Below are 23,431 nucleotides of genomic sequence, written 5' to 3' on the forward strand. Positions count from 1 at the left end.
AGTTTTGCCCCTATTGATGTCAAAACTAGCCCAAAATGGGCCACTTCTCATTTGACTCCTAACTTCTTCTCTGGTTCTGCTTTCTTCCCACTAGGTGATATCATCTGTGAAAACTCCTCAGGTCAAAACCTCTCCTACCAAAGGGCCCTTGGGGAAGGGAGTTCTTCCAGCTCTGGGGAAGTTAGTTACTGCAGCTTCCAGTGCCAAGGGGACATCTCTGGCCAAGGCAGTAGGGCCTGGGAAGCCAGAGGAGAGTTCTGAGAGCTCTGAGGAAACAGACAGTGAGATTGTGGTACCTGCATCCCAAGGACAGGTAAGTTGTTGTCTCTGGCTGGCTCTACTTCAGGCCTGTCCCCATGTAGAGTAGGAACTGCTTCTGGCTAGAATACTGATCTCTGAAGTCAGCCAGTCACTTAGCATCTATGAAGCCTCTCCTGTGTGCCGGGCACTGCTAAGCGCTGGGCATACAGAGTAAGATGAAATACAGTTTCTGCTCTCAGGGAGCTCACAGGATCTAATGGGAAAGATAACATGCAAACAACTATATAAAAACAAGATATATGTGGAGGATAAATTGGGGATAGTCACTGAAGGAAGGCCCTAAGATTAAGGAGGAGTGGGGAAGGGCTTCCTGCAGAAGGTGGGACTCTAACTGAGCCTTGAAGGGAGCCAGACAGTAGAGATGAAAACAGAGGGCATTCCAGGCATGGGGGCAGCCAGTGAAAATGCTTGGAGTCATTTAAGGAATAGCAAGGGGGACACCATCCCTGGATCAAAGAATGTGCAGGAGTGCATAAGGTATAGGAAGACTGGAAAGGGGGCAGGTCAGGAAAAGCTTCATCCAGCAGGATTACACGTTCAATTCTTTAAGTGATAAGGAACCACGGCAGTGTATCGAATGGAGGGGCTGAAGGGTAGTACGTGACACGGTGAGACCTACGATTTAGGAAGATGAGTTTCCTTGATAGCTGAGTGGAGGTTGGATGGGAGTGGGGAGAAAGCAGAGATGGGCAGAGCCCCCACCAGTCTGTTGTAGTACTTCAGGCAGGGGGTGATGAGGTCCTGCGCCAGGGTGATAGCAGCCGTAAGGAGAGACCCAGTCATTGTGAAGGTGTAGGGAGGTGAGAGATAGTGCCTGGGAGGATAGTGGGCCCCCGGTGGTAATAAGGAAGTTTGGAAAGGCGGAGGGTTTAGAGAGAAAAATAACTGAAGTTTTGGATATGTTGAGTTTAAGATACCTGCAGGAAAGCAGATATCAGGCATTTAGAGAGTGGGAACTAGAGGTATTGGGGATAGAAATTGTGTCTGAAGCAGTAGATGAGAGAGTCATCTGCATAAAGCTAGGGAAGCCCATGAGATCACTTAGTGAAATAATAGAGAGAGAACAGGGCCCAGAACTGAGCCTTGGGGGATCCCTACAATTAGTGTGCATGGTGTGGATGTTCAGTGAAGGAGAAAGAATGATCGGTCAGATGGGCAGGAAAAGAACCAAGAGAGAGCAGTACTGGAGGTTTGGGAGTGAAAGTGCTTCAAATCCATTTCATGCTTAGCTTCTTTTGTTCCAGACTTCAGTTTCAGCAAAAGTAGGGTAACTTCCAGCCTGTTTCATCGGCAGTGGCAGATTTGGGGGTCACAGGTCAGCTCCCCTGGGAGGGGCGAGGCAAATGTCTACGGATCCAGATCTTTTCTGATGTGGTATTACAAGAGATCCGCAGACAGACCTCTTCTCCACCAGGATGAGAAACAATCTTGAGAATCTTGTGGTCAGTGACCACAGAATGTGTTCCAGGAGACAGACAAATGTATTTTCATGTTTACTCCTCAAAATCAAAGCTTTTTTGTTAAGTTCTTGAACTTTCAGTATGACAGGGAGGGGAAAAGTGTAACTCTACTGGTTTGTGTCTTTGCTCTCATTCCTGAGCTTCTGGAAACTGAGCCCACTTGGCCTGGGCCCTGATGATTTTCCGTTCTTTACATTTGAAGTTTCTTTTCTTTCCCTTCCCTTTCCCTCCCCATCCCCCAAACCTCCCCACCACCCATTTGTAACACATAATAAATAACACCTTCTCTTTCTTTGGCCACCCCACCCCAACTTCTTTTCTTTCAAGATAATGCTCTCCCTTTTATCTTCCTTCCCTGGGAAAATACAATAAAATAACAAAGACATTGGTATTGAGTGGGGGAAAAGTGATACAGGTTCATCCCTGGCTAGGAATTCCCTAACATTTCTGCCTATTCTACCTTTTCTTTATAACCTCAGGTAAAGCCAGCAGTGAAAGCTCCACAAATCAATACCTCCTCACAGAAAGCAACCACTGTTACCTCCATCTCCTCCAAGCACACTCAAGGGAGAGCGTCTGCTCCAGCTCCCTGGAAGTCAGGGACTGTGCCCCTCCAGGCCAAAGCAGCAGGACCTGGGAGACCCAAGGACACTTCTGAGAGCAGTGAGGAGTCAGAGAGTGAGGAGGAGACCCCAGCATCCCAGGGACAGGTGAGGCCTGGAGAGGGTCATTGGGTGATGTTTCAAACTGGAAGGAAATAGATCCAGTGCAACTCCTTTATTTTACAGATAAGGAAACAGAGATTAGTTTATTCTCTAAGACTATTTCAGTTCAGGTCCCTTCTGGCCTGCACTGAGCACCTTCTGGCTTGGAAGGGGACCTCTGAAGCCCCATGGGAAAGATAATGAGTTATTATAGACATGTTGAGTTTGAAATGCCTATGGAACATACAGTTGGAAATTTCCAATAGGCAGTTGGTGATGCACTACTCAGCCTAGATGTCAGGAGAGAAATTCCAGGCTGAATATTTAGATTGACAGTCTGCATTGAGATGCCAATTAAATCCAAGATTGCAGATGAGGTCACCTTGAGAGAGAACATAAAGGGAGAAGAGAGCAGGACCAGGGACAGTTTTGGAGGACAGCCATACTTAGGGGGTGCTACATGAAGGAGAATCCAGTAAAAGAGATGGTGAGGGAGTGATCTGACACTTGTTGGTTGGTTGGTGGAGAACCAGGAGAGAACAGTATCACCAGAACACCAAAAGGAGAGAGTGTCAGATGCTACCAAGAGGTCCAGAAAGATGAAGACTGAAGTACAACCATCCAGTTTGACAATGAAGAGACCACAAGTAACTGATTTCATTGAATGATGAGGTTGGAAAACCAGATTGGGTAGGTTTGAGGAGTGAGTGAGAGAGGAGAGGTCCTGGGCTGCTGCTTCCTTTCTTCTTTGGCTCAGCATCTGTGGTTCCTGATACGTTCTCATCAGTTTGCTTAGCATGGACAGCTTCGATTGCTGGATCAGTCATTCTATATTCCCAGTGTTCACTTATGTTATTTTCTTTGTGCAATCTTAGGCAAAGCCCACAGTGAAAGCTCCCCAAGTGGACACCCCTCCAAGGAAAGGGGTCCCTGTCACTCCTATTTCTGCTAAGGGCACTCAGGGGAGAGTGTCTGCTCCAGCTGCCTGGAAGTCAGGGACTGTGCCCCCCCAGGCCAAAGCAGCAGGACCTGGGAGACCCAAGGACACTTCTGAGAGCAGTGAGGAGTCAGAGAGTGAGGAGGAGACCCCAGCATCCCAGGGACAGGTGAGGCCTGGAGAGGGTCATTGGGTCATGTTTCAAACTGGAAGGAAATAGATCCAGTGCAACTCCTTTATTTTACAGATAAGGAAACAGAGATTAGTTTATTCTCTAAGACTATTTCAGTTCAGGTCCCTTCTGGCCTGCACTGAGCACCTTCTGGCTTGGAAGGGGACCTCTGAAGCCCCATGGGAAAGATGATGAGTTATTATAGACGTGTTGAGTTTGAAATGCCTGTGGAACATACAGTTGGAAATTTCCAATAGGCAGTTGGTGATGCACTACTCAGCCTAGAGGTCAGGAGAGAAATTCCAGGCTGAATATTTAGATGTGACAGTCTGCATTGAGATGCCAATTAAAGCCAAGATTGCAGATGAGGTCACCTTGAGAGAGAACATAAAGGGAGAAGAGAACAGGACCAGGGACAGTTTTGGAGGACAGCCATACTTAGGGGGTGCTACATGAAGGAGAATTCAGTAAAGGAGATGGTGAGGGAGTGATCTGACACTTGTTGGTTGGTTGGTGGAGAACCAGGAGAGAACAGTATCACCAGAACACCAAAAGGAGAGAGTGTCAGATGCTACCAAGAGGTCCAGAAAGATGAAGACTGAAGTACAACCATCCAGTTTGACAATGAAGAGACCACAAGTAACTGATTTCATTGAATGATGAGGTTGGAAAACCAGATTGGGTAGGTTTGAGGAGTGAGTGAGAGAGGAGAGGTCCTGGGCTGCTGCTTCCTTTCTTCTTTGGCTCAGCATCTGTGGTTCCTGATACGTTCTCATCAGTTTGCTTAGCATGGACAGCTTCGATTGCTGGATCAGTCATTCTATATTCCCAGTGTTCACTTGTATTATTTTCTTTGTGCAATCTTAGGCAAAGCCCACAGTGAAAGCTCCCCAAGTGGACACCCCTCCAAGGAAAGGGGTCCCTGTCACTCCTATTTCTGCTAAGGGCACTCAGGGGAGAGTGTCTGCTCCAGCTGCCTGGAAGTCAGGGACTGTGCCGACTGTGCCCCCCCAGGCCAAAGCAGCGGGACCTGGGAGACCCAAGGACATTTCTGAAAGCAGTGAGGAGTCAGAGAGTGAGGAGGAGACCCCAGCATCCCAGGGACAGGTGAGGCCTGGAGAGGGTCATTGGGTCATGTTTCAAACTGGAAGGAAATAGATCCAGTGCAACTCCTTTATTTTACAGATAAGGAAACAGAGATTAGTTTATTCTCTAAGACTATTTCAGTTCAGGTCCCTTCTGGCCTGCACTGAGCACCTTCTGGCTTGGAAGGGGACCTCTGAAGCCTGAAGCACAGAGTGGAACCAGAAAATAGACTTGGAGCCCAGCTTTCTTCCTGCAGGGGTGGGATAATGCCTGTCTCGCTAAGCATTTATTAAGTGTCTACTGTGTGCCAAGAAAGACAAAAGTGATATATAATCCCTGCCCTCAAAGTGCTTATACCCCATCCATGGGTATACATGTGTACAAAGTAAAAGAAGTTGACTTTGGGGTGAAGGCATTCATAGCTAGGGCAGGGATTAGAAAAGGCTTCCTGTAGAAGATCATGCCTGGAGGAATCAAGGGATTCTAAGGTGCCTTGTAAAACCCCTGGAGGTAGAAGAGGAAGGGGCATGTGTGAGACAGAGCAAGAAGGCCAGACCATAGAATAACAGGAAGGTGAATAAGAAAGTTTGAAAGGCCGGTTAGAACCAGGGCAGGAAGAGCTTTGTATGCCAGAGGAGTTTGTTTTTGATCTCACCAGTAATGGAAAACACTCTTACAATTTGTGCTACTAGGAATCTGAGGCTGGTGGATCACTTGAGCTTGAGAATTCTGAACCACAATAGTGCTAAAGCCAGTAATGTATGCACCAAGTCAGCTCACCAATATGAAAAGATCCTGGAGTGGAGGAAGAGTGCAAGAGAGGGAACCAGGCTGCCTAAGGAAGGGCTAACAGGCCTAGTTCTTTTTTTTAAATTAAAATTTCTTTTTTCGTTTCCAAATTCTCTCGCTCTGTCTACCCTTCCCCCACCCATTGAGAGGGCAAGAAATATGGTACACTTTATACATATGAAGTTATACAAAACATTTCTACATTAGCAATTTTGCAAAAGAAAAAAATATGCTTCAGTCTGCACTCAGAATCTGTCAGTTCTCTCTCTCTGGCGGTAGAAGCAGGTCCAGCCTTCCATGGGTGTCACAAGTGGGATAAGGCCCATCAGTGGCTGCTACACTTCCAGCATGGACAAAATAGGAAAACCTCATCACACACACAAAAAAAACAATAGAAAGAAAGAAAAATATAGGAGCTGTATTTGAGGCAGAGAGACTAATGAGGAGGCTATTGCATAGTCAAGAGGAGAAGTGATGAGGTGAAAACCCCACAAGAAAAGAGAGTAGATGGAAGAAATGTTATATTGGTACAATCATTAGGACTTGGAACTGATTGTATATGTCTGGTGAGAGAGAGTGGTGGGTCAAGGATGACTCTGAGGTTGTGAACCTGCGTAACCAGAAGGATAGTGATACCCTTGGTAGTAATAGGGAAGTTTGGAAGAGAGGTGGGTTTGGGGGAGATAGATAATGAGTTCAGTTATAAACTTGTTGAGTTTGAAATGCCTGTGGAACATACAGTTGGAAATTTCCAATAGGCAGTTGGTGATGCACTACTCAGCCTAGAGGTCAGGAGAGAAATTCCAGGCTGAATGTTTAGATTGACAGTCTGCATTGAGATGCCAATTAAAGCCAAGATTGCAGATGAGGTCACCTTGAGAGAGAACATAAAGGGAGAAGAGAACAGGACCAGGGACAGTTTTGGAGGACAGCCATACTTAGGGGGTGCTACATGAAGGAGAATCCAGTAAAAGAGATGGTGAGGGAGTGATCTGACACTTGTTGGTTGGTTGGTGGAGAACCAGGAGAGAACAGTATCACCAGAACACCAAAAGGAGAGAGTGTCAGATGCTACCAAGAGGTCCAGAAAGATGAAGACTGAAGTACAACCATCCAGTTTGACAATGAAGAGACCACAAGTAACTGATTTCATTGAATGATGAGGTTGGAAAACCAGATTGGGTAGGTTTGAGGAGTGAGTGAGAGAGGAGAGGTCCTGGGCTGCTGCTTCCTTTCTTCTTTGGCTCAGCATCTGTGGTTCCTGATACGTTCTCATCAGTTTGCTTAGCATGGACAGCTTCGATTGCTGGATCAGTCATTCTATATTCCCAGTGTTCACTTATGTTATTTTCTTTGTGCAATCTTAGGCAAAGCCCACAGTGAAAGCTCCCCAAGTGGACACCCCTCCAAGGAAAGGGGTCCCTGTGGCTCCTATCTCTGCTAAGGGCACTCAGGGGAGAGTGTCTGCTCCAGCTGCCTGGAAGTCAGGGACTGTGCCGACTGTGCCCCCCCAGGCCAAAGCAGCAGGACCTGGGAGACCCAAGGACACTTCCGAAAGCAGTGAGGAGTCAGAGAGTGAGGAGGAGACCCCAGCATCCCAGGGACAGGTGAGGCCTGGAGAGGGTCATTGGGTCATTTTTAGATCAGGAAGGGATTGTAGAGATGACCCAGTGAAACTTCCTCATTTTGCAGATGAGGAAATAGGAATTGGTTATATTTTAACCCATTTCCAGGTAGATTCTGGACCTCTGAAATCTGAGGCATAAAAGGGAATGAAACAACAGTCTTAAGAGCAGAGGCTTTCAGAGTTCTGGGGTGTCTCTTGTCAAGCTTTCCTGTGCATTTGGTCCAACTTCTGTTGGCCCTGATAGCTTCTCATCAGTTTGATTTTTGATCAACATGAGACTTTGATAAGCCTTGATTCTTGGATCACAGTCCTTGATTCCTTTCTTTTCTCTCTGTGGCCTTAGGCAAAGCCAGTAGTGAAACCTGGCCAAGCTCACACCCCATCAGGGAAAGGGACCTCCATCTCCCCAGTCTCCACTAAGGGCTCCCAGGGAAAAGCGTCTACTCCATCCCCCTTGAAATCAGGGAATGTACCTCTCCAGACCAAAGGAGAGGTCCAAGTTAAGACAGCATGGCTTGGGAGACCAGAAGAGACTTTGGAGAGCAGTGAGGATTCAGAATGGGAAGACAGCATCTCAGTATCTCAGGGCCAGGTGTGTCCCTTATGTGTACTTGTCTTCATCCAGTCTCTTTAATCTGGAGGCGACCATTGCCTCTTCTCTTCCTCCTCTCAGTGCTACCTCTTGGTTTTAGGTAAAACCTGCAGTCACAGTTTCTCCAGGTTTGGAGGGAAAGAAAGGGACCACCATATCATCTCCCAGAAAGTCAGCAGCGGCCTCCCTTCAGGTGGCGAAGGTAGATTCCAGCAGCTCAGATGACAGCTCCAGCAGCAGTGATGATTTGGTGATCCCAGCATCCCAAAGACAGGTGAGGTCAGAGGGAGGGGAGGCAGCCGTCATGCTACAGCTTGTTCCTGGCTACTGAGGCCATGTCAGATTAGCCTCTTAGCCCGCTTCAGTCTTCAGGCAAAGCGTCCAGGTGGCAGTGTGATGTTGACTCTCCATTCTCATCTTCCTTCCTTTGTCACAACATGTATCCATTTTACATATGGTTCAGCTCTGAAATCTTCAGAACAGATCACTTGGTGGACTGGAAAGCCCACTGGTTTGGGGGGGGCAGTGAACCTGGATTCAAATTCCGGCTCTGCCACCTGTGTGACATTGGGCAAGTCACTTAACCAAGAGAGGGCCTCAGTCTCATCATTTGTAAATGGAAGAGATTTTACCTTCGTGCCTTTAAGGTCTCTTACACTCTGGATCTTCTAACACCCTTGCAACAACACCTTATAATTCCCCGGGTTCCCTTTGTCATGTTCCTCTTGCCAAAGGAGGCAAGACAAGTTTCTGGAAGGTCTTTTCAAATCCTCGAAGCCCCCGTGCCTGCACCTGCAGTGATTGCCACCTCCAGGTGACTTCTCTGGGGTCTGTGACCTTCACGGACTTCAACTTGCTATCTCTGCTTGTTGAATTGTGTTGAAGATGCTTGTATCTCAGCCATTTGTAAAGCTGTTGATCAGAAGAGGGTTAAGAACATGTCCCCATGCACTCCAGAACCCCATTTTCCAGGTTGGGTTTGATCCCTTAACTACCACTTTGAGGGTTTGGTCCTGCCACAAGTGAGGTAGTCAATGATGATGGTGATGATGATATTTTAAAAAATTCTAGAGTTCTCCAGTGACCACAAAATAGTGTCCTCACCACAGACCTAGGAGGTAGGAAGCACAGATCTTTTTACTCTCCTTTTACAGATGAGGAAATGGTCTTAAAGAGGTGACTAACTTATTCAGGAGCGAAAAAGTAAAAGTATTATTCACTAAAGATTAACCTAGTAATTAAGGTAATTAAAGATTGACCTATCAAGGAGCAAAAAGTAAAAGTGTGTAGGTGTATACAAAGTGAAAGTGCGTGTATGGATGTATGTCTATGTCTGTATCACAGATTAGAGATAAAAATTACCTTGTTTCTTTCCATGTCCCTCCTAAATGTTTTTGACTGCATTCATCAGGTATTTGTTATTACTATGTAATGGTAGTCAGTGTACGTGTTCTTATGGTTCTTTTCTTCATTCTGCATTACATGAAGTAAGTTTTCCTCTCTCTCTCTCTGCGTTGTATCTGTTTTTCTTAAAATATTCTTAGATTACTATACCCCCAAGTTGTTCATCTATTTCCCTGTCTTTGGACATACCGTGTTTTGTTTTTTATGCATATATATATATATATATATATATATATATATATATGTATGTGTGTGTGTGTGTGTGTGTGTATGTATTAAGAACAGTACTGACTGAAATATTTTTGTATAGATGGGTCTTCCTAGCAGTGGAATCTTTGAGTCAAAGAATATAAACAGTTTTGTAGTCTTTAAAGTATAATTCCATATTACTTTGCAAAAAGGTTTTGCCAATTCAGAACTCCCATAGAACCACCTCTTGTAGCAAAGGAAAACACATCCGGCACAGTGAGCACATCTAACGATGTCCGCTGCCTGCATCCTTGTCCCTCCCCGGCCAGCCCTTTTGCCCTCAGTAGGGCAGTGTGTTTCCTTATGTGTTCTCTCAGACCTTCATTTAGGTTTGTTCGTTACTCAGAGCTCGTCTTCTTTTTAGTGGTGTTTTCATGTTTGTTGTCATAATCATTGTGTACGTTCTTTTGTTTCTGTTTGTATCACCTTGTATCAATTCATACACACATTCTCTGTGTTCCTATGAATTCCTCATTCGTGATTTCTTTCTCCTCAGTAATAATTGACTTCATTCACATATCATTGTGGGGTTTTTTAGCCATTCCCCAATCAATGGGAATCACTTTGTTTGGAGCTCCTTGCCACCGCAGAAAGTGCTACCATGAATATTTTGGCATCTGTGGGGCCTTTGTTTCTATTATGGACGTCCTTAGGGTGTATGCCTAGTCATGGAATTTAAAAATATTTATAACTGTTTAGGCAAAGTCACATAACTTCCTCTCTGTAAATTGCATTATACTCCAGTCAGAGCAGAGTTTACTTCAGTGCTTTAAAAGAATCATTATTTCTTTGATGTGCATGCTCCCTACAAACCTTAGTCAACAGTTTTCAGGGCCAATTTTAAAAGAAATAGCTCACAGATAGCATTTCAGTATCTAGTCCACTTACTCAATTGCTCCACGTTCTTATTCACTGGCTATCTCAAGCTTATTGTGCTTGCCTTTGGCTGCTCAGGCCCTTTCCAATGTTTCTAACTTCTTAGCTGTGATTTGACCCTATTTGTCTTTAACTGTTCCTTAGAATTTAAGTGTATTGGTTCCTTCCTGAACACGCTCTGCTGTTCACGCACTCTGAATGTGAAAAGTCCCAAACAACTCTTAATTTTTTCCAGAATTCCAAAACTCCATGTCTTCTCATTAGCAGCTCCTACCTCACGGGATTGTTGTGAGGGTGAGGTACTCGAGGATGCCTGATGAGATAACATCAGGAAAGTGCTTGGCAAGCCTTAAAGCACCGTATAAGTAGTAGCTGTTGGGATTATTATTGGGGCAGCTGGGTGGCATAGTGGGTAAAGTGCTGACTTTGGAGCTAGGAAGACCTGAATTCACATCCAGCCTCAGACACTTACTAGCTGTGTGACTTTTGGCAAGTTGCCTGTTTGCCTCAGTTCCTTCATCTGTAAAATGAGCTGGAGAAGGAGGTGGGAGCACAAAGAGTCAGAGACAAGTGAAATGACTGAACAACAGTAAGAAGTCACTGTTGTTGGTGTTCCTTAGTTTTAGTATTGTTGCTTTGTGATGATGGTGATTCCTGTGTATCTGGAAGAGACCTTAGTGGTTCTAAATCACAAGGTTCTGACAGGACAGCTGTTTGGTCCTTTGGGTCCTGACTAATTGAAGGACCCCTGTATTTAACATCTGGCTTCATGAAAGGACTAGACTCTGAAATTTTCTGAGCATTTAAAGCCACCAAGAAAAGCAAGATACGCCCAAGCAAAGTTAAGTACATTTCTTCACAGCTTCCTTAGTCCTTTTTTTTTAAACTCCAGGTAAAGCCATCGGTCCAAGCCCCCCAGGGCAAAGTTGCTGAGAAGCCAACTGTCCCCCTCACCACAGTGGAGGAGACATCATCAGAGAGCACCGAGGACACCGAGAGTGAAGAAGAGGATGTCCCAACTCCTCAGGGGCAGGTGTGTGTGTGTGTGTGTGTGTGTGTGTGTGTGTGTGTGTGTGTGTGTGTGTGTGTGTGTCCTGTACTCAGTCCTCCTGGTCACGAAGGAACAGATTACAAGATACTTACTTTATTAAGTGTGTCTACGTGGGGCAGGCTGTGAGTGCAAAACCAAAAATAAAACCTCCCCTGCACTTGAATTCACATTCCAGGCAGGGAGAAACGTGCATCTATTCAGTATATTCAAAATAAATGTAAGGTAATATAGAAGCACTAACAGGATCATAAAATGTATCACATAGAAAGGGATGCTCAATCATATTTTCCTCTTTTTTTTTTTTTTTGCAACATGGCTAATATGGAAATATGTTTTGCATGATTTCACATGTGTAACTCCTATCACACTGTTTGGCTTCTCAATGGGTGGGGCAGGGGAGGAAGAAAGAATTTGGAGCTCAAAAAAATTTTAGAGATATTTTTGGAAAACAAAATGATGCTTGAGCAGGGTGTTGAAGGACACTAGGGTTGCTTAGGGATGGAAGGGATAAGGGAGGCATGAAGACAGGCTATACAAGGGTGTGGAGATGGAGCCTTGGGCACAAGGAGCAGTGAGAGGCCATTTGGGTTGGACCACAGAGTGCATGAACAAGGAGTGTGATAAAGTAGGTTGGAACCAGGTTGCAAAGGGCTTTAAATGCCAAACAGAAGAGTTTGGCATTGGATTCTAGAGGGAATAGGGAGCCACTGTGGTTTGTTAACCTCATAAGGATCACCTTTTCCAAAGGGGGTGTCTCTCTCTCTCTCTCTCTCTCTCTCTCTCTCTCTCTCTCTCTCTCTCTCTCTCTCTCTCTCTTTCTCTCTCTCTGTCTCTCTGTCTCTTTCTTTTATTTCTCCCCCCCCCCCATCTCTCCCTCTCCTAACTTTAATGTTTCTTTGTGGTTTAAGGTAAAAACTGCAGTGAAAAGTACTCAGGTCAATGCAGCCTCAGGAAGAGAGAGCAAAAGCACACCAGCCTCAGGAAAGTCTGTGCCTTCATCGAAGACCATGATAACAGGGCCTATAGAGCAAGAGGAACATTCTGATAGCAGCAGCGAGGAATCTGAAAGTGAAGATGAAGTGGTCCTGGTGTTTCCAGGGCAGGTGTGTCACCTGTTTTTGTCCTCCTTAAGTCATTTTCTCAGCACGTAGTCCAGTTCACAGGAGGCTCCTCACACTACATGCCTTTCCCTTAAAAATGTTTCCTGGTGGTTTTAGGTAAAACCTACCATGAAGACTCCTGAGGTCACTGCACCCTTAGCAAGAAAGAAAGAGCCCACACCAGCCTCTGGGAAGTCTGTGACTCCATCCCCCCAAACCCAGGTGGGGCCTCCGGCCAAGGTCATTGGAACTGCAGTATCAGAGGAGAGTTCTGACACCGGTGATGAGTCTGAGAGTGAAGTGGTGATCCCTGTGTCCCAGGAGCAGGTGAGGCTTAAGTTGGAGCTGGCCATAGCCCACACCCATCTCCAGATGCAAGTTCTAAAGCCTTTTCCAGAATCCTAGACTTTTAGAGCTAGCAAGGACTTGAAAGCTAAGCTGGAATAAATCCTCTTTTTACAAATAACAATCATATGTAACAACAAGGTTGCTAGCAGCTGCTGTGAAGGTGAAAGACCAACAGCTCCAGCACACAGGAGGCCTGCTAGCATGGGCTCTTTGATCTAGTTTTCTAAGGAAAGGAACTTTAAGGGATTTACAATCTCACTTTAATTAAACGTACATATATCATTCACTTAGTTCAGGGGGAAAAGCCAGGACCCTGAACTTCAGAGAGTTTACAAGCAGAAATTATATAAACAGAGCAAATAACACAAACCAATCTATCCATAGCAATACATACATAGTTACCAGAGAGAAGCAACACCTGGATTTTTCAACGGGCGGGGGTGTGGAGGGGGTGGCCCTCCAACAACTACCCGGAGTCTCATCTGTCCAAATCACCAACACTCTTCCAATGAGCGTGCCCTCAAAGCAAAATGCCAACCTCAGATCTTACACACACGTCTCAGGGCCTGGGGCACTTAATTACCTCAGTGCTGAGAAGCACTCAAACAAAAAACAGCAAAAAGCCTCATAACAGGGTGGTTGAGACGCAATGTCCCATTTGAGCCCCAGAGCTTAAATAAGGTTCCTGTGGTCACACAGCTAGTGAGTATCAGAGGCTGGATTTCAACCCAAGTCCTCTGACCCCAGAGCATGTGTTCTGTCCACTTTGCCTCCTATGACGAAACTGAGGCCTGGAAAGGAGGAAGGGGCTTGTCCAAGGTTTCGTAGCTGGTCAGTGGCATTGTTTCTATCAGGACTGAGACTTTGAGCCCAGTTCTCCTAATCCTCAGGCTGCTGTTCCCTCCACTACCTGGTACTGTACTACCTCTACACATCCATGGAATGAGCTGTCCCTTCACCCTAGAGCTGATTGTGTGAATCCTGAGGTTTGAGTTAGGCGAGGGTGGAAAGGAAATAGGATTTGTAGTTACTAAAACAGATACTTTTTTTTAAAATAGTGTAAAAATAGTTTACGTATATATACAATTCAAGTTTCTAGATGTGTTTTTGGATTTCCCTTCATATGTAGATTGCACACAGGTCTGTAGCTTATTTATTGACCATTAACCCCCCCCCCCCACTCCAAGAGATTCCAATGTTTTCCTTTTTGCTTATCTCTTCTGATCTTTAATGTATAAATCACGTGCATTTCTTATCAGTCTAATCTTTAACTATACAGTTTTAGTTAACCTCTCTCTCCACTTGGTTCTGTTTGCTTAACTCCAAAGACTTTCTAAACCATGCATTTGCCTGTCTGACAAAGGCAGGACCGAACACGCTGGCTGTGCTTCCTTCTGGGCTGGGTATAATGAGCCTTGGCTTCTGACAAACAGTCTTCTCTGCAGCTTTCCCCCAAGCACACTCTTGGCTCATGGTTCTTCTCTCCTGCCCCTGTCATCTTTTCTGCGTCCCACCTCTTCCTCTGTAATCAAGCAGCTTTTGAGCCATACCTGAGACATCTGTCTCTTTGTGGTTTTAAGCCACATCTCCAGGAAGTGTGTGTAGCTACTTAATCTCCGGGGGGAAATAGCCTTCACTAATGTCCTCCTCTTCTGTCTCATAGCAGTTTGTGCTGGTAGCTCTAGCAGGGCTTACCAGCCTGGAAAGGCTTTGCAGAAAGGCGATTTTTTTCCCCAAAATTTAAAAGTGCACTAGATTTGGAATTTTAGGTTTTGGGTTCTTGTCTCAACTTTGTCTTCTTCTGCCTGTGTGACCTTGGGCAAATCACTTAACCTCCCTAGGCCTCGGTTTCCTCATCTGTAAAATGAGAGAATTGGACCCATTGGCCTCTGAAGTCCCTTCCAGCTCTAAATTCATGAGCCTGTGTTACCTGTCCATCTCATTAACACTTATGTTCTCCTGATGCCATGTGATTGGGATGCTATAACACGAGAATAATCAGAATTTAAAGTTACCTAGCAACTGGTACCTGTTTGCAACAATAACTTACATCCACTAAGTGGCATCAGAGCCACCGTACAGGAAGTAGATTACCACAAGAGGACTTGAGTCCACCGTATTCTAAGAATGATGGTTGGGAGGAAGGGAACGCGCATTTATTAAGCACCTACTATGTTCTGGGCACTGCGCGAAGCACTTTACAAACGTTATTGCCTTTGGCCCTCCCAGCAACCCTGGGACGTAGGTGCTGTCATTTCCATCTTACAGCTGAAGAGAAGGTGAATGACTTGCCCACAGTCACATAGCCAGAAAGCGTAGCGTCTTCCCAGCTCTAGGGCTAGAGCCTCGTCCCCTGCGCCACTGAACCGGACAGCATCGGGCGGTACTCTGGTACTCACGAGATACTGAGCAAAGCAGAGGAGAGGCCTCTCGCATGTCGTGTGGTTGGAACCACGTGGATGTGAATAACCTCACACGTGGCCTGGACGTGCTGTGATTGGCCACGCTGCTGCAAGCTCCGCCAAGCCCGGTGACGTCATCAGGCCACAGAACACTCAGTGGAGCAGGTGGGAGAGTTGGCAGGATCAGGGTTGCCCTGGCATGACTCTGGATTCCTGGAAGAACTGACATGTGGTTTCTCTGTACTGGGAGAATCGAACCTCCTTCCACCTCTGTTCTTTCATGAATGTCAGGGTGGAAAAAGGGAAAGAACATGGCCCTGGGAGTCAGAGAAAGGCCCTGCCTGTAATTCCTGGTTATGAAATCTTCACCAGGTCCCTTAATTTTCCTAGGATAGAGACTGGGCCTATAATTTCATTGTCATACCTTGGGAAGCTCCTCTACCAATATAGATGGTTGCCTTCTTGGCATCTTGCCTAAATACGATTGTATTGAGAATCATAGGTTCATAGTTTTCCATCTTCGAAGGATGAAATAAGCCCAGGCAATGGAGATCATATGCGTAAAAGGATTTTGCAAAGGCACTCGTATCAAATCACCATCATTAATTCATATTGAGATCTCTGGGCAGATGCATCATCACTTTACCTGGGGGTAACTCTCTCCTTGCCTCATCCTCGTCATCCCAGGTTTCATCAGGGAAGAAGGATGAGAAATCCGGAATTGCTAAGAACAGTGTGGGGAAAGTGTCTGCCGCATCTCCAGACAAGCAGTTGGCTTCACCTGGTGCTACCAAGAGCCAGAAATCAGAAGTTAGCAATGGGGAGCCGCCAGCTGCCCAGGTAGGACCCCGGTGCTCTAGGGTCTGTCTCTTTCCCTCTGTCCAAAGCAGCATTATGTTGCTTGTGGCTGAGCTACAAGGGGAGACTCAACAAACATTGATTAAGTGCCTACTGTGTGCAGAGCATTCTGCTAAGTCTTTAGGAAGACAAAAGTTTGAGATAAGACAGGATCCCTGTTCTCATAGATCTTACCGTCTAGCATTGCAGTAAAACACAAATAGATAATTATAATTATCAGCCTAGATTATTTGGGTAGATTTTCCTTGCATTAGAAATATCCCTTTGGCATTAGGAGGCATACACCCACACTGGGGGGTAGATTTTTTGCCTCATTAATCTTGCCATCCTCCCTCCCATCCCACCTCCACTCTTCATCCTTTCAGCTCATCTAAATCCACTCCTCCTAGAGAGCCCCGTTTTGTATTTTGAAACCCTGCAAGAATATTTAGGGGAGTCTAGGACAGGTTGGAGGGGAGGGTTCAAAGGAAAAGACTTTTTTCCCCATTTTTTTAAAACCTTTTTTTTCTTTTATTTTTTTTTCAAACACTAGAACACAAATACAGAATAGAGAAAAGAAACAAAAACATATCATAAACTTAAATATTGGAATTTAAATAAAATTGAGAAAGGGAAAAAAGCATGTAATGTACATAGCAGAACATAAGAGAGGATTCAAAATATGTAACAATAAATTTTCACTTCAAGAAAGCCTATATATAAATACTATACGTTGTGTTGAGAGCTGTCCATCTTTGCTTCCTTGTATTTTTTTTGTTCTCTGCTGTGCACTTTTTTACTATGTTCTTTTTTTCCCCTCTTCCCCCCTACCCTGCCCCAGGCTACAATTAAGTAAGGATATATTTCTCTATAGCTATAGATGTGTACGTACATATATAGACATATACTTTCCCAAACGAATTCTACTCCGGATCTTTGATTTTATGTTTGTGCGTATCTCTTGTTTCCTACTCCTCCTGCCTCCTCTGCTTTACTTCTACCCCTTACCTTTCCCCCCTTTTACTTGTGTATCCCCCTCCAAGGATCCCTCCCTTATCCTCCCATTCCCATTGATCTAAACACCATTCTATACCCACCAAAAGGTATATTCCCTCTTCCCCCAGCTTCCCCTCTAAAGATCCCTCTCTTGTCCTCCCTCCCCTCCCTATCCCCTTACCATTCTGTTTCTTCTGAATTTAGAAGGCTTTTATACTCTTCTAAATATATATGTATTGTTTCCTCTTAAACCCATTCCTGGTGAAAGTGGGTTGCCAGAACTACCAGCCCTCCTCCCTCATCTAATTCCTCTGTATCGATTCTTGCTCTTGCACCTCATTTGTATAAAATAATCACTCTTTCTAGCTGCTCCTAAATGGTTTTACTTTTTAAATTCATATCATCCTCAAGTTTATCCCAATCTTTCTTATGAGCTACCCAGTTATTAAAAAGACTCTTAGACATACATTTTGCATCTTACATATATAAAAAGTAAAAGGTCTGTCCTTACTGAATCCCTTGTATTCAGTCTTTGGTATACACCTTCAGTTTCCCTTGGCTCTTGTATGTCAAATCTTCTGTTAAGTTCAGGGTTTTTTTTAACAGTCCTGAAAGTCTGACAGTTGATCAGATGTCCATTTTTTTTTTCCATTCAGGATTATGCTTAACTGGCTGGGTGTGATATTTTTGGCCAGAGTCCCAGTCCTTTAATGTTTCTGCTGCTAGGTCTTATGTGAGTCTAATTGTGGCGCCATCATATTTAAATTGTTTTATTTTTGTTTCTTTTAATATCTTATCCTTGAGCTGGGGTTTTGGAATTTGACCATAATATTCCTATGAGTTTTTCTCATAGGATCTCTTTTAAGTGGTGAACAGTGGATTTTTTTTTTCTATTTCTACTTTTCCCTCTTGTTCTGATGCTTCAGGACAGTTTTCTTTAATTATTTCTTGTATTATTATATCAAGATTCTTTTTTTGATCATAGCTTTCAGTTAGTCTGATTACTATTGTGTTTTCTCTTCTTGACCTGTTCTCCCGGATCTGTTTTTCTTATAAAATGTTTCACTTTCTCCTCTATTTTTTCATTATTCATATTTTGTTTAGTTATTTCTCAATCTCTTATAATTTCTCTGGCTTCACCTTGCCCAATTCTAATTTTCAGGGTGTCATTTTCCTCCTTAAGATTCTGGATCTCCTTTTCTAATTGGTTGACTTTCCTTTCATAATCTTATTTTTCTTGGATTATTCTTTTTTTTTTCCTTAGTTTTTCCTCCATCTCTGTCATTTGATTTTTAAAGACTTTTTAGAGATCTTTTAATTCTTTTTTGGTCAGGGAACCATTTGACGTTACTCTTTAGGGTAAAAAGAGGTTTCTTTACTTCAGTATCCTCCTCTGAAGATGAAAGACTCTCTTAAGGCAAGGGTTCTTAACCTTTTGTGTGTCATAGACCCCTTCTAAGAATAATATTTTTAAATAATTGAAGGAAATGCTAAATTTCAGCTAGAGGTTAATGAAAATAAAGATGTAATTTTTTTACCTATCCAAGTTCATAGACTCCCAGAAATCTATCTGTAGACCTCTTGGGGGTCCATTGAACCCAGGTTAAGAACCCCTGTTCTAAAGAAAATCAAGTGTGTTTTCCAGACTTTTCTATCCCATCCCACTTTCATGGATGGCATGGAATTCAGTTCTGTCAGGTACCTGTTCTTGAACATTTTTGTGCCCTACTCATGAGGGAAGTACCTTAGTAGGTACCAGTGAGGTGTATGTTGTTCCTTAGCCCAGTCTGAAATCATTCTGTTCTCTCAGTGCTGGCGCTTGGGTGAGGTTCATCACCCAATCACTTCCCTCAGTCCATAAGATAAGGCTGGTGGGGACTCCCCAGAGACACAGCCCTCCCTCCCTTCCCTTTATCAAGAAAAACAAACAGGACTTCACCCCCTTTGACTGTGGTCCACGCTCACCCAAAGGTATCATCATTCATCAGGGAATGGAACCTGATCAATAGACCATAGTCACAAAGCTGAGCCCCAGACTGAACCCTGAGTTACCACATCTGTATGTCATTGAATTGATGCTTCACTGATACATCAGAATTATAGGGGTCAGTGTCACATTCATCCATACTGGTGGGCTCTCAACACTGCCTTAATATGGTATCTATATTTGCTTCCTGGAGGTTTCTGATAGCTAGGCTATCAGTGTATATGATATTACTGAGCTATATTTGTTTTTTCGATACCTATGCTAATTCAAGCCATTCAGTCAAGCGAAAATATTTATTATGCTCCTACTGTGCGCCAGGCACTCTGCTAGGCATTAAGGATAGAAATACAATGAAAGAAAGAGCTTGCATTATAAGAGAAAAGAACAAGGGGAGGGTATGTGTGTGTACATGTACAAGGAGGTATTTATACATGGTGGTCTGAGCAGTTAAGGAAATCAGGAAAGGCTTCATGTAAAAGGAAATGTTTTTAAAAACTCATGGTTATGTTGGTTATCTATTTTTATACTCTCATCTTCTTCAGTGAAATGGAACTTTGACTGCAGTAATTGACTTCAGCAGATAATGCAGTCATTTGGCTCAAGGCCACAATTCTACATTCTGAGGCCCAGGATACTTGCCACTGAGACTCGGGCCTCAGACATTTACTGCTGTGTGATCCTGGCCAAGTCACGGAACCATTCTGTGCCTCAGTTTCCTCATCCCAAAAAAATGGGAATACTGGTAGCGCTTACCTCCCAGGGCTGTTGTGAGGGTCACATGTGACAGTATTTGTAAGGCCTTTTGCCAGTCTTAAAGTACTGTGTAAATGGTGGCTCTTTTTATTATGGTTGAAGATTCTATAATCTGTTAAAAAACTTTAAGAATCTTTATAAAGCATGTAAACATTCCCTCCAAGGTATTGAACTAGAGTTAGATGATGGGCTCAGGAAAGCTGTAGCTTTTTTGTTAGTAAAGTGCTTAACAAATCTTAAGTGCACTATATGTAAATGTTAGCTTTTGTTATTATCTGTAAATAATGGGCCGGAACTTGACATATCCCATTAAGTGGTAATGTGTTGTGGTTTTGTGCTTCGCCCTCACCTGACCTCAATCTCCCTCTTTGAATTAAGTTAATAATTATACTTACTCAGCTCTGGCATTCCATAATTCCCCTTCCCAAAGTTGCTGGGGGGGTGGGGTTGTTAATTGCTTTGTCCCTGCTCAGGGACAGCACCGAGGCCCTTGGGGCCTTAAAGAACAGCAGCACAGGGTCATTCAGATTGGAAGCAGAACCAACCCCTTTTCATGAATAAGACTGAGGTGAAGCAAAGCAAAGCAGTAGTCATGTCTCGGAGTAATAAATACCCTTCCAGCTTCTGAGTGAACCCACTTTACAGGCCATCCTCCTCAAAGCTGTGCCTCCATTCATTCTCATGTTCAAGCCTGAGGGGTTTGGACTCCAAGAAAAACCAACCTCTCCTTCCTCCCTCCCTGTCCCTTAGCCCACTTGCAAGAAAGATGCATACTGACCAGGGGGCTTAGTATCTCATCCCTCTGTTTGTCCATGTGTCAGCCTTCCCCCTCCCCTCCAGCTCTCCGCTTCCCTAAAACCCTTTTCTTCTGTGGTGCTGAAGGCCTAAAAGAATTCAGATTAATGGGTCTGGACATCCGTCACTGCCTCTTGAGCCTTTTCCAGCTTGGTTGCATAAACATGTTCCAGGAGGGTGGGGCTCGCTGCTGCCAGATGCTCCCTGTCCTTAGAGCCTGTGGCCACCAGGTGGTGCCAGAGAGTCACAAAAGTGAAGTATTTCCCCCACCCCCCAGCCCAGGCTCAGATTTCTTTCTCCGCTGATGGCTGGCTGGCTCAAGCTTTGTAGCTTGGTTTTGTAACTAGACGCTCAGGTCACCTGGGGGGCTGGAATTTCCTGTCACCAGCTCTAGAACCGTCCTTGCCCAACTCCCCTCTGGCTTTTGGCTGGGCCAGGAACAGCTTTTTGAAGCTTGTTTGGGGGAATACCGGGCTTTGGACTTTGGATTAGAGCCAGCAAGCCTCTGGAGGACAGGATGGTTGGCTTCCCTGAAGAATCCAAGACCCTGTTGTTGTTAAATAGGGTTGTTGTGAACAAAGTGCTTTGTTACCCTAACAAAGCTCTTAAGATAGATTGCCTCCCATTTTACAGAAGAGATTGTAAGACTGAGGCTCCAAAAGGGTGAGCAACTTGCCCGTGGTCACCCAGCTTCCTCTTGACTACAAGTACAGAGGCTTTTCTATAGAAGGCTGCCCTAGGTGGGCTGTCGTCATTCTCAGGCCTCGCCACCTCTCTGTATTCCCAACAAACTACTTCTCCATCTTCTTGTATATAGGAAGGCCCCTTGAGCCAGCTTCTGAAGGGACTGCTACCTTCGTTTGGCTTTATATCCCTTTTTCTCTTTAAAGACCCATGCCATTTTTTTTTAAATGACACTTGCCCCCAGAGACAGTTCTTGGGAGGACACAGACAAGAGTCAAAGCATGGGTGGGCATGGGTGGGCTGCCATCAGCATCACTAGTGGGAACTCCCAAATCAGTAGATCACATTAGAGTGATAACTCATCTTATAGAGAATGCCAGAAGGGACCTCAGAAGTCACCTGGTCTAACTGATACCTAAATAGGAAGCCCATGACATCAGAGCCCTTCTGAAATATGGTGCTGAGAACTAGATATAGAAATTCCATGGGAAAATAAGTAAATAAATAAAGGGAGATAAGAATGAATTCTATGCGAGGTCTGACCAGGGCAGGGCACAGTGGGACTGGAGAACTATCCCTGTACTCATTCTGGATACCAGGCCTCTCCTAATATAGCCCATGAGAGAATTAGGGTTTGGTTTTGTTTTTTTTGTTTTTTTACTGCCAAATGATCCCTAATGAGTTTGCAGTCACCAAAATCCATTCCAAACTAGTCTAGCCATACCTCTCATCCTGTACTTTTTAGCCCCAAACCATCTCACCATCAAAAACTGGCTTTCATATATAACCTTTGGGGTGGGGGATTGTGTTTTGTTTTTGTCTTTAAAGGTGATTAAAACCCCTCTGATTTTTGTCAACCTCAGTCATAATCTGGCTGGCAAGGCTGCTGTCCCCATGAAAGCCAGGATAGCCTAAAGGAAGAAACGAGTATCAGAGAGCAGGGAGCTCTCACTCTGAGAGTGAGGATGATGGTGTGATCCCCAACACCCAGCACCTGACTCTTCCCAGTAAGACCCCTGCTCTCACCTCAGTCTCCTTTATATCTCAAGGGCCACTGAGGTCAGACGTTGGGCTCACGTCTATAAGTGGGTGGAGGTTGCAGGATCCTATGTAACTACACTTTAGTTGGGTAGAGGGGACAGAACTCTCCCCTTTGGTGCTTTGGCTTAGATGCACCACCCCCTTGAAGGGACATTGGCTAGCCTCTCGTTGAAATGAGGAGACTTGCTGTTGAAAGTCACGAAACACCATTTGGTTATCTCTGGGTAAATGCTTCTGGTAGCATAAGCAAGAAGCATTTTTGAAACAAGGATACTTTGGACACCTTTGCCGGGGTCTCCTACGTATATTTTTATGCATGTGAATGAATGATGAAGAGGAGATGCTGGTAAAAACAAGCAGATGATAAGTGGGAGCTCTTAAATTTGTCCTCCTTGCAGGGGGGACAGCATAGACTTGGCTCGTTGTCTCTCACACTGAACCCAATCTCCCTCACTCTTACCTGTTCCAGCAATAAAAACTGTTTCGGCAGGAGTGGCCCCCATCAGCTGAAAGGCAAGGTGTCCTCTCAGCATTGGCCAGCCTGAAGCTAGTATTGGAGAGTCCAGTAGTGAGTCAGCCTCTGAGGATCAGGGAACAGGAACCTCCCAGGTACCTGGAAATGGCCACGAGGAAGGAAGCTTAAAACAAGGCTCAGTGTTCCTGCCTAGGTTCATGTCCACCTGGGCATAGTTCGTTGGTTTTCGTGCACCCTGTCCTTGGAGTGACAGAGTAATAGATAGATAGAGTCTAGGCTTAGAGTCAGGACACCTGGCTCAAATCACAGCCCTGTCCTTTACTAGTTATGTGATCACGGGCAAGACACTGACCTTAGGTTCTCAGCTCCTTCCTCTATAAATTGGGGATGCTTGTTGTGCCTTCCTACCTCTCAGGGTTTTTGTGAAGCACAAATAAGATTGTATGTAAAGCATTTTTATAAAACAGAAAATGTTATGTGAATACGAGTCATTACTGCTGCTGCTACTCCCTACCATAACCTCATGTAGTTAAACCTGGAATACAAACTGCAGTTCCAAGATTTTTCAGGTTCCATGACTCTATCCTATGTGTTTCAGACCATCTGTACAGTCCTATACAGTTTAGCAAGGGCTGTCTTTGCAGTGATACTGGGAGAGCAGTGGGGAATATAAATAATATCTTAATTTTTGGTAGCTAAAGAAATACAGGCCCACCAAAGGAGCCATTCCAAAGTGTCTCAGGCT

General features: G+C 44.6%; 1 protein-coding gene across 4 annotated transcripts in view; it reads left to right on the plus strand.

Moving 5' to 3' along the window:
* Window positions 1-23,431, plus strand: part of TCOF1 (treacle ribosome biogenesis factor 1) — a 79,072-nt gene that overhangs the window by 37,574 nt on the left and 18,067 nt on the right. For all 4 annotated transcript variants that reach the window (XM_036751265.1, XM_036751263.1, XM_036751264.1 and 1 more), the window contains 10 exons: window positions 95-313; window positions 2,261-2,491; window positions 3,361-3,591; window positions 4,462-4,701; window positions 6,837-7,076; window positions 7,789-7,962; window positions 11,110-11,250; window positions 12,177-12,371; window positions 12,486-12,695; window positions 15,806-15,958. In XM_036751265.1, the coding sequence (XP_036607160.1) occupies window positions 95-313; window positions 2,261-2,491; window positions 3,361-3,591; window positions 4,462-4,701; window positions 6,837-7,076; window positions 7,789-7,962; window positions 11,110-11,250; window positions 12,177-12,371; window positions 12,486-12,695; window positions 15,806-15,958 (2,034 nt within the window). The remainder of the gene's footprint in view (window positions 1-94; window positions 314-2,260; window positions 2,492-3,360; window positions 3,592-4,461; window positions 4,702-6,836; window positions 7,077-7,788; window positions 7,963-11,109; window positions 11,251-12,176; window positions 12,372-12,485; window positions 12,696-15,805; window positions 15,959-23,431) is intronic.

The sequence above is a fragment of the Trichosurus vulpecula genome, chromosome 3 (assembly GCF_011100635.1).
Source record: "Trichosurus vulpecula isolate mTriVul1 chromosome 3, mTriVul1.pri, whole genome shotgun sequence".
Classification (NCBI taxonomy): domain Eukaryota; kingdom Metazoa; phylum Chordata; class Mammalia; order Diprotodontia; family Phalangeridae; genus Trichosurus; species Trichosurus vulpecula.